The sequence below is a fragment of the Ranitomeya variabilis genome, chromosome 2 (genome assembly GCF_051348905.1).
Source record: "Ranitomeya variabilis isolate aRanVar5 chromosome 2, aRanVar5.hap1, whole genome shotgun sequence".
Taxonomy (NCBI): Eukaryota; Metazoa; Chordata; class Amphibia; order Anura; family Dendrobatidae; genus Ranitomeya; species Ranitomeya variabilis.
In genome coordinates, this window is record NC_135233.1 from 830362095 (window position 1) to 830377208 (window position 15114).

The 15114-nt window shown below is 37.1% G+C and overlaps 1 protein-coding gene across 2 annotated transcripts in view; it reads left to right on the plus strand.

Moving 5' to 3' along the window:
• The window catches only part of CSMD1 (CUB and Sushi multiple domains 1), a 2858343-nt gene that overhangs the window by 784834 nt on the left and 2058395 nt on the right, over positions 1-15114 (plus strand). For both annotated transcript variants that reach the window (XM_077290057.1, XM_077290056.1), the window contains exon 3: positions 8765-8877. In XM_077290057.1, coding sequence (XP_077146172.1) covers positions 8765-8877 — 113 coding nt within the window. The remainder of the gene's footprint in view (positions 1-8764; positions 8878-15114) is intronic.

Genomic DNA, 15114 nt, shown 5'->3' on the forward strand with positions numbered 1-15114 from the left:
CCAATGCTCGTGAGTGTCGTTCGTGAAGGAGCCGATACAAAGAGCCGGCTCCCTGCTGCTATGAATCAAATGAGTCAGCTCTGCAGCATGAGTGAGCCGAGTTTTTTTTTTTTGCTTTCTTGGCTGGTGCCTGCAGCTTATCAGACTGTGACTCATGTGGGAGGAGAGAAGTAGCTGTGGACTGTTTGTGAGCACTGGAGAAATGGTGCAGACAAGCACATGCACAGCCTGGAGAGGGTGGATGGGAAAAGAGAGTAAAGGGCTTCCTATTGTTAACCCTTAAGTGCCCCCAGACTGCAAGCATTAGGGTATGTTTCCACGTTCAGGAAACACAGCGTCAAACCCGCAGCGTCCAGATGCTACAGCATAGTGGAGGGGATTTCATGAAATCCCATCTCAACTATGCGGTAAAACAAGCAGGCTGCAGACCCGTGTAAACGGACATACGGTGCATCTTTTCAGAACGCAGCATGTCTGTTTACAATGCGGCGACGCTCCGTCGCCGTGGCGTAAATATGCCATAGACTATCATTAGATGCGATAAAATCGCATCTAATGATTAGTCACATGCGTAGAAACTGCGTAAATGCAGCTTACTACACATGTCTGCTGGCTCTCCTGTCCTGCCGCCGGAAGTCCCTCCTTCACTGCAGTTCTCGCGATAACTGATTGCGAGAACTGCCGTGACCGGGACTTATCTCCGGTCACTAGTCTGGTTCTCACAAACAGCTGATCAGCTATTTGCGAGAACGCTGTAGTGTAGGTCATCGCTGGAGAGCTATCTCTGCTGATTATCTACCGGCTCTGCTACATCTCCAGCAATCATCTACCGGCTCTGCTACATCTAGATGTCAGGTATCCAGATATAGCAGAGCCGAAATCGTCTACACTGTGTGTACATACACCATGCAACAACATGTGGCAAGCTGCGGTGACATGCGGCGACATGCAACATGCGACAACATGCAACATGCGACAGACACAAAGAGTAAACCAGATTTATTTGTACTGATTTTACTACATGGGGGGGTGCCGTTTTGCAGTTCTCCTCAGGCAGCAAAAAGGCTAGGTTCACCCCTGCTTATCACAGGGGGTATTGTCGGACCAGTGCTCACGGTCAGCTAGTCACAGCAATGATAATGTCCTCGTGATAAAACCTTAATTGTAAATGTACAACAGCTCACAAATTGATAAATGACACATCGTGGAAATCTGTGTTTCAACTAGTACCTCATGCTGTTCTCAAATTACATAGCAAAAACCTGCTGAAGGATTCCCTTTAATGATGCTAAAAGAACTAATCTTGCTGGAAAAAAATGACGGAAGCCTTACTGAAACTCGATTAGGCAACATTATAAGTCAATGAATATGAGCCACAACAAATATTCAAATAATTTTAATAACTTTATATAAGCAAGACATTAAATATCTCTAAGTTCTTTTATGCTTCATCGACCTTTACTATTTATATGATATACAAGGCAGAAATATTTAACAGCAAATGTACCCTTTCAATTAAATATTACGGGCAGAGAACAACATCACAAGGCATCATTTCATAGACCATTACAATCCTGTCTCAGATTTAAAATTTAAAACAAGAAGTAATTAGGCCGCTAATCATTAAACTTGGAAAGCTAATTGTAAAAAGATAACATTTTGCTATTGAAATATTCTGAAAGCCCGATGCTGTGTGTATTGCACTTATAATAAGATAACTTAAAATTATGAACATCATTTTTCATCTCCCTGTTAGAGCATTATTACCCAATGTTCTATTTATTAATTACTTCCTTCTACATTAGTGCATAATAGGTAACATTAAATGACTCAAATTCATTGATTTTGCTGCACTGGAGGGAGAACTAACACAATTCTTAATGACTTTTCACAGTTCTAGTTAGCCAGCTGAGTATTCTACTGCCAAACAATTATTTACATTTTTTACCTAATTGTCCTCCGGCAATTGTAAACTCCAGAAACTTATAATGCTTAATACATTTCAAGGCCTGTGAAGAATACATAATGGAACACTGCAATCAGTGAAAATAAAGATTCTTTTTCATACTTCCATAGCAAAATGTCATTTAGGAAAGTTTATATGTTTCATTCTGCATAAAAGGCTGACTACTGCCATCGTGTTTTACATCACTGAACTACAGCTAGATAACAGTATTCTAAAAATCTGCTCATTTACAGTAAACTATTGGGGTCACAGCAGAATTACCGCTTTACGCTGGCAATAAATACGCTTTTCTTGATTATGAGATTGACCTATGGCCCATTCATATCTACTGCACTCCTAATTATAAATTATTATACATTTGGACTAGACCTAAATCTCAGTTTATCAACAATGAGCTAAGTATTAGTTTTAATAGCACATACATCAAAGCTCTTCTTCACTTAGTTACAGAGATATTACAGAGAAAAGAACATCCAGAACATCCAAAAAGGAGCTAATGTTTAAATGAAGTTATCTATTTTCAAATAGTTTTTTTTTTCCCTTTTTTAAATGGCTGTGGAATTTTTTTTACATTTTGTTCATTATTTTCCATATTAAAAATGTAGAGATAATTTTTTCATTGTATTATCCTAATTATCACAGACAGTATTGTCATAAAAGATAACATGTACATATGTATAGAACTAGATCACAATTGTTAATCATCTCAGCTCCTCTACTACACCACAACGCACAAAAGCCTCTGAAAAGATTGCTAACTATATCTAAAAAAAACTATACCACAAAGGTCTATGGGTCACATGATGGATGGGTCACATGTTGTCTATTATCTGTAAATGCAATTAAAAGAAGCTCAAACAATGTTGATGTCATAATTTTCATAAACAGCAAGCAAAATTTTCACTCTTTAAAAAAAATTACAAAAAAAGAATATGTGCTAAAGTCAATCTGTCACCAGGTTTTTGCCAACTAATCTGAGAGCAGAGACAGGGGCCCTGATTATAGTGATGTGTCACTTACTGAGTTGCTTGCTATATATTTCATAATCATCTGCTAAATCACTATAGGACTAGTAAACGTACTGCCATGTTTCCACTATATTCATGAGTTCTGTAGAATCCCGCCCCTACCACCGATTGGGAGTTTTTTGCTGTGTACAATGTACATAGAAAGCTGTCAATCTGTGGTGTGTGAGGTTTAAGGCTATTTGCGGATTTGATGCAGATTAAATGCAGATTTTCATGCGGATTTGTATGCGTTTTTCTAATCTAAATAAAGATATATTATTTAACAAAAAAAATTGTGATGTCATTTCCTTCTCCAACCTCTTATTTTTCATTCTCCTTTGAAGACCATAATATCATTACATAGCATGTTCAAACATAATGTTTACACACAGAAAACAAATATGAGTGGATATATTATATTTGTATATATATAATACCACCAAGCCCGTGGTTTAGTAATTAACTGGTGTCATCCAGGTACCCTCATTAATAAAATGGTACATACAGAGTTAAATAAAGACACACACACGTGAGAAATCTGGGTGAAACATAATATCTGTTTATTTTTCAAAAAACATTTTTTAAATTGTTGAGTGAGCTCCCACATAATTTTCTTAACCAGCAGAGGGAAAGGTGACAGGTGATGGCTGATGTTAATATTCTGGAAAGGAGCCAAAAGCCATAATGGTTCCCAGACTATTACTATCAGCTCTCAGATGTTTGCTTAGCCTTTACTGGCTAGTTTGCAGGGGAACCCCAGAAAAAAATTGACATGGTGTCCCCTTATAAAATCGAACCAGCAAAGGCTAGGCAGAAAGCTATGGGCTGATATTAATAGCCTGGGAAGGGGCCATGGATATTGGCATTCCCCTAGGCTACATGGGGAGATGTGACCGCTCTACCCGGCCACTGGCGATACACTGACAGGAGGTAATTCCTCCCGCAGTGTATCACTGACAGTTCACTGGAGTTTGTGCTCTCACTTTTAGCATCTATACATGACAATTTTGTCATGTAGCAGGGCCGCAAGTAAGAACCGGAGCTGATCAGCTGATGAACTCCAGTTAACTCTCAAGGCAGAGCAGTGATACTTTACGGGAGGATTACCTCCTGTCAGTGTATCACCGGAGGCCGGGTAGAGCAGTCACATCTCCCGATATGACTGTTCTACATGTGAGATGGTAGTGGGACACTCGTTATTAAATAGACTATGGTGGACAGGGAGCATATGTTGGTTTACTATTTTATTTTTGTTGCAGGAGACGTGGGCATCGGTGATTAGGTGTTTGGTGAGTATGAATGTTTTTTTTGTTTGACAATTGAACGCAGTTGCCAGATGATGGTACTACTGTCCCATCATCGGCTCATGCTTTCACTGTTATATGTGACAGCGGATATAGCTGGATGGGAGTAGTAGTCCCATGAGATGACGCCTGGGTGCACACACACACAGACACCCACTGACAGAAGACAGACACCCGCAAACAGATACACACAGACACCCGCAGACAGACATGCACATATTTTCAGTTCACACATATTCTCCACCCACACATATATTCTCTGCCCATATACTCTTCCTCCTTTCTTTCAGCAGCATTTTTGACATGCAAATTCACAGGAAATCCGAAAACTTTTTTACACCTGCGGCTTTAGTGCAGATTTGACTGACTCATTGCAAGTTAATGGGTGCAGAAATGCTGCAGATCCGCAAAAAGAATTGACATGCTGTGGAAAATAAAATGCTGTGAATCAGGATGGAATTTTCCACAGCATGTGCACACCAATTCTGGATTCCCATTGATTAGCATTGCTTGAGAAATCATTTGTGGATTTGGTGCAATTCCACACAGAAAAAATGTTGTGGATCCACAACAAATCCGCAACATGTGCACATAGCCTAACAGAGCTCAACATTCACAGAACTGGATAGAATAGTATAAAGGGGAGCTTGAGCTTGTGATTTAGGGGATCAATGTCCACACACTGAAAGTAACATGGCAAAACAAGACAAAGAAGCAGTATGTATAAAATGGTCAAGATCACCCACACATATTATACTTAAATATGTAATGAATAAGTTTATTAATGAAAAAAACAAACAGAACAACAATAATATTAAAAACAATTATACTAGCCGAGAATTGGGAGGATGCCTTACCATCACGCTGGCTAAAAGAGCTAATGTAACCCATTCACCGTGCATGTACTGTATAGTGTATATTGGGTGTGTTTGTATTGAGTGGACAGAGGAGCTCTCCAAACTTGTTGATTGCTAGTTGTTTTATTCAGCCAGGAACAACTTCTAACAACAGTGACTGAAACAAATTTTGATTACTGATGCTTAACCCCTTCATGACCTTGGGATTTTCCACTTTTCCGTGTTCGTTTTTCGCTCCCCTCCTTCCCAGAGCCATAACTTTTTATTTTTCCGTCAATATGGCCATGTGAGGGCTTATTTTTTGCGAAACAAGTTGTACTTTTGAACGCCATCATTAGGTTTAGCATGTCGTGTACAAAAAACAGGAAAAAAATTCCAAGTGCAGTGAAATTGCAAAAAAAGTGCACCTAACATGACTAGGTTATTTTTCATCTAAGTGGTGAAAAAAAATTCCTATTGCTATGAGTGCCAACCACAGGGTAGCACTCACAGCTACCGGGGATCAGTAACCATAGAGGTCTCAAGGACCTCTATGGTTACTATTCTGAAGCATCGCTGACCTCCGATCATGTGACGGGGGTCAGCGATGCGCTAATTTCCGGCCGCCCAGCCGGAAGCGCTGGTTAAATGCCGCTGTCAGCGTTTGACAGTGGCATTTAACTTGTTAATAGCGGCAGGTGAATCGCGATTTCACCCGCCACTATTGCAGGCACATGTCAGCTGTTCAAAACAGCTGACATGTCCCAGCTTTGATGCGAGCTCACCGCCACAGCCTGCATCAAAGCGGGGGGGGGGGTTCTGACCCCGTCCGAGGTCAAAAAGGGGTTAAAGAGAACCTTTCGTCAGGTAAAAAGTAGAAAGTGTTTGCTCTAATTTTATTCCCGCTGCTCTCTTGAGGGTATGTGCACATGTTGCAGAAAAGTGTGCAGATTTTTCCGCACTGATTTTGGTAAATCCGCACTGCGGATTTACTGCGGAATTACCTTGAATTTACCATGTTTTTTTTGCAGTTTTTGTGTGGATTCCACTTGCGGTTTTACACCTGCGGATTCCTACTGAGGAGCAGGTGTAAACCGCTGCAGAATCCACACAAAGAATTAACATGCTGCGGAATGAACAACGCAGCATTTCCGCACGTTTTTTCCACAGCATATGCACTGCGGATTTTGTTTTCCATAGGTTTATATGGTACTGTAAACTCATGGAAAATTGCTGCGAATCCGCAGAGGCCAATCCGCTGCGGATCTGCAGCAAAATCTGCAGCGTGTGCACATACCCAGAATATTCCACTTTTTTTTTTTTTAAATCTGCAATATGTTTCCGGAGAGATGAGCATTTTCATTTATTACACATTTTTATGGCCTTTACTAAGAGGGCATGGCTTACTTGATCCTCTGGAGGTTTGTCTTTTTAATTTTCTGTGTTTTTACCCCGTGAGCAACATTCCATTGTTAAACATCATAAAAATTATCACAAAATAAAATAGTTCATATCTCTGGAAATGTATGACAGAAATTAAGCAATAAAAAAGAGAAAGGCTAGGAAACAGTGGTAATAAAATATGAGCAAAAACTGGCCACTTATTATAAAAGGTCGTCTATATAACCTAAATTCTGATTTCAATTATTGAAAGCTGAATTTAAGCTGCATGTTGTGGCTGGTGTGCCAATTTGGGCCGCCATCAGATTCCTGCAAAACATTCATATGGTGCTGATGCAATAGCATGGCAGCCTGGGTCCTGATGAAAGCCCCTGTAGGTACCATCTTTGTGCTCTTTGTAATAAAAGATAATATGTACATATGTAAAAAAAACACTGGATCACACTTGTTATAAAAGGTAATCATCAGAGTAGACATGTGGGAAATGTTATTTATTAACAATTTTTATGACATAACTCTGATTTCAGGGCATAAAAATTAAGTTTAAAATGGCAAAATGTTCATAAATTTTCACCAAATTTCAGTTTCTTTCATAAATAAAAGTAAGTAATATAGAATAAATGTTACCACTATCATGAAGTACAATATGTCACAAAAAACAGTCTCAGAATCAGTGGGATTTATTGAAGCTTTCCAGAGTTCTTACCTTATAAAGTGACACTAGTCAGAATTGTAAAATTTGGCTTGGTCCTTTAGGTCAAAATTGCCCCATTCACTAAAGGATTATCTATATTCTAACGAAAAGTTGGTTTTGATTGAGTTTTGGGGACTGGATAACCTAAAAAAAAAACCTTCTCTCCCTGGGAAGGACCCATGTTTACATTTTACGCTGAGAATCTATTGATTTAAGTAGTGCTTTTTTAATGGTCCACTTTAACAGAAATGCTTTATAAGAAATGAGAACTAACTAGACACTTCCCCCTGCAATTAATGATTATCATCAATGTGTCTCTAATGTCGGAATGGGTTTTCTAAACTGGAAAAACCCCTCAAGTTCGGGAAGCCATTTTTTTACAGTCTGTTATGGATACCTAAATAAATTCTTTAAATCAACATACTCCATCTTACATGCACAGCATAATTTGTTTTTTATTTCAATACTTGATTTTGAACATAACTCATCACTTTGCAAAATTGATATAATGATAATAATTATCAAACTTAATAAGTTCTGTCAACTGTTCACGGGTTAAGATTTATAAACTCATGTGGGACCTTTAGTCTTGATCTTGTGTATACTTTGTTATTGTAAATGTTTAATAAGCTTTTGAACAAATTATGTTTTTCTAATATCAATATTTGTTGAAGTGCTGTTATAACATTAATGAAATATGTAGACAATGCATTAGTTTACCTAATACATGCTTGAACTTTGCTGTATGACCAAGACTGGTCTTTGCAGTATTATAATGATATAATTAGTCATAGTAATGACAGACAGCAATGATATTGTTAGCAAACTCAGAAAAACGTATGTACAATGAAAAAATATTGCCCTAACTATAACTCTAAATAACAAATATGAGAATTGAATTAAAGGTTACACAGAATGGTAGAATACATACAGAATTAATAGATTGAAAAAGCCATAGGATCATCATTTGCAATAATCCCCTAATGATTCATATGAAAGCAAACTTCTGAGAAAACTCAGTTGTCTTTTAGAAGTTTTTTCACTATCTCATTGCTTTCTATAGATGATGCAATGCAACAAAAATGCTGAAAGAATTGCCATGCTGTAGATTAAAAAAATGCAGCAGTTTTCCAAATCAGTCAGGGGAAAAAAAACACTTGTGTGCATGAGATTTCTGAATTCTCATAACTTTTTCTGGCACTATTAAAAGCATCTTTAAATTTGCACAAAGAGCGCTGCAAAAAAAAGGTGACAAAAACACATGTGATAATAGCCTGACTCTCCAAAAATCTGTTGGAAAAAAAATAGGGGTTAACACAAAGGACATGCATTGAAAGATGATGAGACAAGAAGACCACTTATTTGAGAAAACCACACCTTACCTAGACCACATTTTCAATTTAACTACTGTACAGATGACCTATTTTTTGATGATGAAAACTTCTATAAATCATTTGGGTGATCAACCAAGAGGTTTCACTACTTCACATTTAAGAGTAAACAAAAAAGTAAAGGTTTAATATATCCTCAAACTTTGGATTTTTTTTGTTTTTCAGGTTATCGGGATTTCAACTTCCATCTTCAATAGTAAGCACAGGTTCTATTCTCACACTTTGGTTCACAACCGATTTTGCAGTAAGCGCACAAGGATTTAAAGCAGTTTATGAAGGTAAAGCATTCCAATAAATTAACATAACAAAATATTGGCTTTGTTTGAAAGTATAAATGCTAAAAACAAATAATATACATACTGGTTAAGAGGATAGTAACAAATCAATTAACTCTTCTAACCTTTAACATTGTACTGCAAAATTTATATTTGGGGTACATGTTATGTTACCTTTATTTTAAAACTAGCTACAAAATTTTAAATGATTGACATGTTTTACACATAGCATATAATTCTAGTTATTTAATTATAACTATATATTCAAATAGTTTAAAGGGAATATATAATCAGAAAATGACCTATTGTTTAAGTCAGGTTGTCTTTCTAAATGTATTTTTTTAAATATTGCCAATGTTTTTTTTCTTTTACATACCAAAGAGTATCTGTATTAAATAAAAAATAGAAATGTTAAAATTTTCACAATAGTCACTGAGCCTATTTTAAGATACCGTATTTTTGAGACTATAAGACACACCAGACTATAAGACTTACATCAAATTTTCAGAAGGAAAATAGGGAAAAAATAATACATCAAATGGGGTCCATCTTACAGTGCGAATGCGCTTACCAGCAGCGCAGGTGTTGCGATGTCATAGGAGGTATTCGGTTTCCAGGCAATGATCTGACTCCAGTCCCAGGCTGGTGCGGCAGTATTTGGTGGTGCTCAGTGGTGCAGGAGCTCTGCTGACATTTTGTAAAAGCCTAGAACCCTCGCGTTTCCATTGCTGCAATGCGATGGCCTCAAGGAAAATGGCCATCGGAGGTGTTGCATGCACAGATTGAGATTTCAGCACTGAGATCTCATCTCCCAGGATGCTGACATCTCATTCTTCACATGTGCCACTTCCAGAGATCACCGAATTGCAGCAATGGAAGTGCGGGAGCTCCGGTCTTTCATACAATGTTGTTGGAGCCCCGCACCAGCCTAGTATGGGAGTCAGATCATTGCCCTGCAGCATTGGACCACCAAACACCCCATCTTCCCAGCCTAGGGCCTGCAGAATGACCTGACTCCTGCTGCTGTCACATTCCTGGTAAGTACAACGGGGAAAAAAGTATCTAGTCAGCCACCAATTGTGCAAGTTCTCCCACTTAAAAAGATGAGAGAGGCCTGTAATTGACATCATAGGTAGACCACAACTATGAGAGTCAAAATGAGAAAACAAATCCAAAAAATCATCTTGTCTGATTTGGCAAGATTTATTTTGCAAATTATGGTGGAAAACAAGTATTTGGTCACCTAAAAACATGCTAGATTTCTGGCTCTCACAGACCTGTAACTTCTTAAGAGACTCCTCTGAACTTGCACAATTGGTGGCTGATTAAATACTTTTTACCCCACTGCACATTCGGACTATAAGGCACATCCCCAGTTTCCCCCCAAGTTTTTTGGGGAAGAAGAGCATCTTATAGTCCGAAAAATATGGTACTTATGTTCAGTTGTTTCAGGAAACAATAAATATACATAGTCACAAAGTTCCTGACTCTATAAATATTTTTGAAGTATTTAATAAGCCTGTGCAACAATCATTGTGAAAAGAGGTGGAGAAAGGTCAGCTTTGACATTCCCTATTGTAAATAGTGGATTCTTTGTTACCATCTGTGTATAGAGGTGTCAATTGTCATTGTAATTCTTCCTCTGCTTTTAAGGTGCCTTGCTAAAACCTCTTATGGAAAAGAAAGGAATTTTTTTTTATAAAGACCATGATATGAATGCAAACATTGCCAAAGAAAACACATACAACAGGTTATTTTCTGATTTTAGCTCCCCGTTAAAGGATCTATATAATACCTAATATATATTGATTTATCCATAGCACATTAGGAACCCTAATCAATCAGGTGTTGTTTCAGTGACTGATGGTTGGTGACTCCATACATTGTTTCATGCTCATTTCCAGGTACTGCACCTTATCTCCTGTTCAAGTGAATGGGAAATAAAGGGCAGTACATGGGATCATCAACTAAAAATGATATATGGAGCTGTACTGGCCAGATTAGGTAATAACGGATGGGATAAGTCATCAATATATTAGTCCTGAACAACCCATTTAAAGGTTCTATTCTTATTTTATATTTTTTATTTAAAAGTTGGAAGAAAAACTAAGTAATCTAACACTGACTCATTTATTTGAATAATGAAAAGTACTTTCTAATAATATAAATAATTTTACTATTAGCACACAGCATTAGCACAGAGCACTGCAGAATTTTGACTGCTAAATTTCTTAGCAAGGAAAAATATTCCTTATTAAAATTAGTGTGCCAACTAAGAATTTATTATACAATTGTTACCGCATTGTCTTTTTCGTGGACTCCAAAGACTTTATACATTGTGGTTGTACAGTAAATTTAGCAGAGACCAGAAACAATAATATTTCCTTAATTTAAGTTTTGTTGACAGATTTTAAATTAAGGATGGGTATGATAAAAAAAAATGAGGACAACAGTTTAAAGAATATTTTGTAATGAATACAGGAGATCATGATGGAATATCAGACATTGATGTTAAAATTGTCTTGGGGAATTTAATTGACTCTAATAGTTCTTGACAAGACACTTTGTCATCATCATTTTCCCATTTACTGTTTGCTGCAATTACATCTTTACAATTTCACCTGACATGGGCAATCATGGTCACAGATTTTATATAAAATATAAATGTATGCTGTTGTGCAGGATTTCAGCTTAAACTATGGGTACTATGAAAAAATACATTCTTCTTGGAATATGTAGTATGTGTATTTTTGTACAGTTTATAAATATTTGTATGCATACATGTTCTATTTATGAGCTATTTATGAAGAGTTTATGATTATTGGTACAATATTAAATAAATTCTTGGTATTATGGCTTGTGAAAAGGATTGATTCAACCTGCTATATGAATGTTGGTGGCTTCTTTTGGTCCAGAATGCTTCCTCAGCATTTGTGTTGGATTAAAGTCTTGGCTTTGACTCAAGAACACAAAATGTACTTGCTCTCTTAGTAGTCTCCTTTGTTAACCTGACCTACATGGTTGAAATTGAACATCTCATCTATTACAAACGATTCTGGTCCAGGAACATCAAAACTAATTTAAAATATATGCTAGCATCAGCTTGTTTCTTTATGCTGTAGGAATACAGCATTTGTTTTCATGAATAATAATATACTATGCAATACAATTGCATAATCTGCTAGTGATTTTCTGTTTGACTTACGTATGTACACTACCGTTCAAAAGTTTAGGGTCACCCAGACAATTTTGTTTTTTCCATGAAAACTCATACTTTTGTTAATCAAATGAGTTGCCAAATGAATTGAAAATCTAGTCCAGACATTAACAAGGTTTGAAGAAAAGATTTTTATTTGAAATAAAACTTTTCTCCTTCAAACTTTGCTTTCGTCAAAGAATGCTCCCTTTGCAGCAATTACAGCATTGCAGACCTTTAGCATTCTTGTTATGAACAAGATTTGAAAAAATTACATGCTGAAACTCAGAGTGCTAACCATCGAAGTAATTTGAGTAGAGAGCAATCTCAGGCTGTTAAAGACTTACAACATAATCATAACTTGACAGTCCGCCAGTCGGACAAAGGGGGCTGTATAGTTGTTATAGACACTGCTTTATATTGTAAGTTGATTATGTCTATTATACAGGATACTAGTACATATACTTCTTTAAGATCTGACCCCACTTTATCTTTCAAATATGACATGACTGAGATACTCAATAAAGCACAGAGATTGGGGGTTATTAGCAATAAGATTTATAAATGGCTATTGCCAGAGCATTCAATCACTCCCATTTTCCATGGGCTCCCAAAAACGCATACAAATATTTTCCCTCCACCTTTACAACCTATATTTTCTGGGATGGGTTCCCTTAATGAAAACCTCAGTCATCTGATTGACGAGTATCTCCAGCCTTTAATTCCAAGAATTCCAGGGTATCTTAAAGATACCTCAACAGTTCTAAAGGTTTTTCATACTTTTCAATGGTGTCACAATTATTCTTTTGTAACTTGTGATGTCACAAATGTATATTCATGCATCCCCCACTCTCTGGCCATGACAGCGATTGAACACCATTTAAACAAGTACAGTAGTTATTCAGATTCATTGAAATGGTTCATTCTTGCATCACTACATTATTTTCTTAAGCATAATTGTTTTATGTTTCAGAATGAGTACTATACTCAGACCATGGGTGCTCCTATGGGGTCTAAATTCTCTCCATCTTTAGCCGTTTTATTTATGGCATGGTGGGTAGAAATCTATATATTCACAGATGATAATCCATTCCTCCCATACCTTAATTGGTATGGGAGATTTGTGGATGATATTTTGCTAATTTGGCAAGGGGGTGTGACTAATCTTCCTGATTTTATGTTCTATTTGAATGATATAAAATGTAACCTGCGTTTCACTGGCGGCGTTCCATCGGATGAGGTTTCATTTTTGGATGTGTTCCTCACAGGTAGTAACACAACACATAGAGTTAATACTTCCCTCTACAGAAAAGACAATTCTGGTAATATGATCCTGATGTCTTCAAGAGCACACCCTTGTCACACCATTCATGCCATTCCTAGGGGTGAGCTCACGAGAGCGAGAAGAATTTACTCCAGTGAGGAAAATTTCCACGAGGAGAGTCGTGTCATTTCTAATAGAATACTTGATAGGGGATATAAACAATCTAACATAAGACATGCATTCAAACATGTTTCCAAAATTTCACATGCTGATTTACTATATTCTGAAAATGAAAATGCAAGTGGCGCTTCTGAAACGCAGATTACTTTTTCTACTGCCTACAGCAGTCAATATAATAAAATCAGACAGATCATTCATAAATATCTTCCTGTAGTTAATCAAGACAAATCCTTGTGTACAATTCTTCAAAATGGATGCAGAGTAGTGGCTAGGAGAGGTTGCACACTGGGAAATATTCTATCTCCCAGTATGGTGCGCCAGAAAAAAACTCCCACATCATGGTTATCAATAAAAGGATTTTTCAAATGTTCTGGAAATAGATGTAATGTCTGTCAATTTGCAGATAACAAAAGAACTACTTTTTCCTCAAATCACAATGTCACTTATAATATAAAATCATTTATTAATTGTGATTTAGACCACGTTGTATACTGCATAAAATGTAAGGCTTGTAATATATGCTATATAGGCTACACTACAAGGAAAATAAAAAAAGAATTTCAGAACATATAGCGAATATAAATAATAATAATTCTGGTTATTCTGGGGCTACGAAACATTTCATTTCTGCACATAATGGAGACCTATCAGATTTTTCATGATCTTTTTTATATATATTGAACTGACAGATAGACTTTCTGGCAATTTAAAGTATATATCCATGCAATTTCAATATGTTTGCGATAAAGAAAAAAACTTTTTGTCATGTGTGTTTAGCTGCTGCTTTCCTCAATGTAATTGATTGCCATGTCTGTGATTGGTTCCTTGTTATAAATAAACCTGTTCATCTGTATGGTATTAGTTCCTATGACTAAGGGCGCCGTGGTGAGCCAGAAATGAATCAGGCAGAGAGGGCCTCTCTCTCTCTTCTTTTAATCCCTTTTAAAATGTTCTAATACATTTTGGATATTTTACTTACACTGGATGGATGTGCTGGATATTCCCTTCCTTTCTTTCTCATTCTAGTTAATTTGGTGAGGTAATCTGGAGAAATTTCACCCCATGCTTCCAGAAGCCCCTCCCACAAGTTGGTTTGGCTTGATGGGCACTTTTTGCGTACCATACGGCCAAGCTGCTCTTACAACAGCTCAATTGGGTTGAGATCTGGTGACTGTGCTGGCCACTCCATTACAGATAGAATACCAGCTGCCTGCTTCTTCCCTAAATAGTTATTGCATAATTTGTAGGTGTGCTTTGGGTCATTGCCCTGTTGTATGATGAAATTGGCTCCAATCAAGTGCTGTCCATAGGGTATGGCATGGCATTGCAAAATGGAGTGATAGCCTTCCTTATTCAAAATCCCTTTTACCTTGTACAAATCTCCCACTTTACCAGCACCAAAGCAACCCCAGACCATCACATTACCTCCACCATGCTTGACAGAAGAAGTCAGGCACTCATCCAGCATCTTTTCAGTTGATCTGCATCTCACAAATGTTCTTCTTTGTGATCCAAACACCTCAAACTTGGATTTGTCTGTCCATAACACTTTTTTCCAATCTTCCTCTGTCCAATGTCTGTTCTTTTGCCCATATTAAGC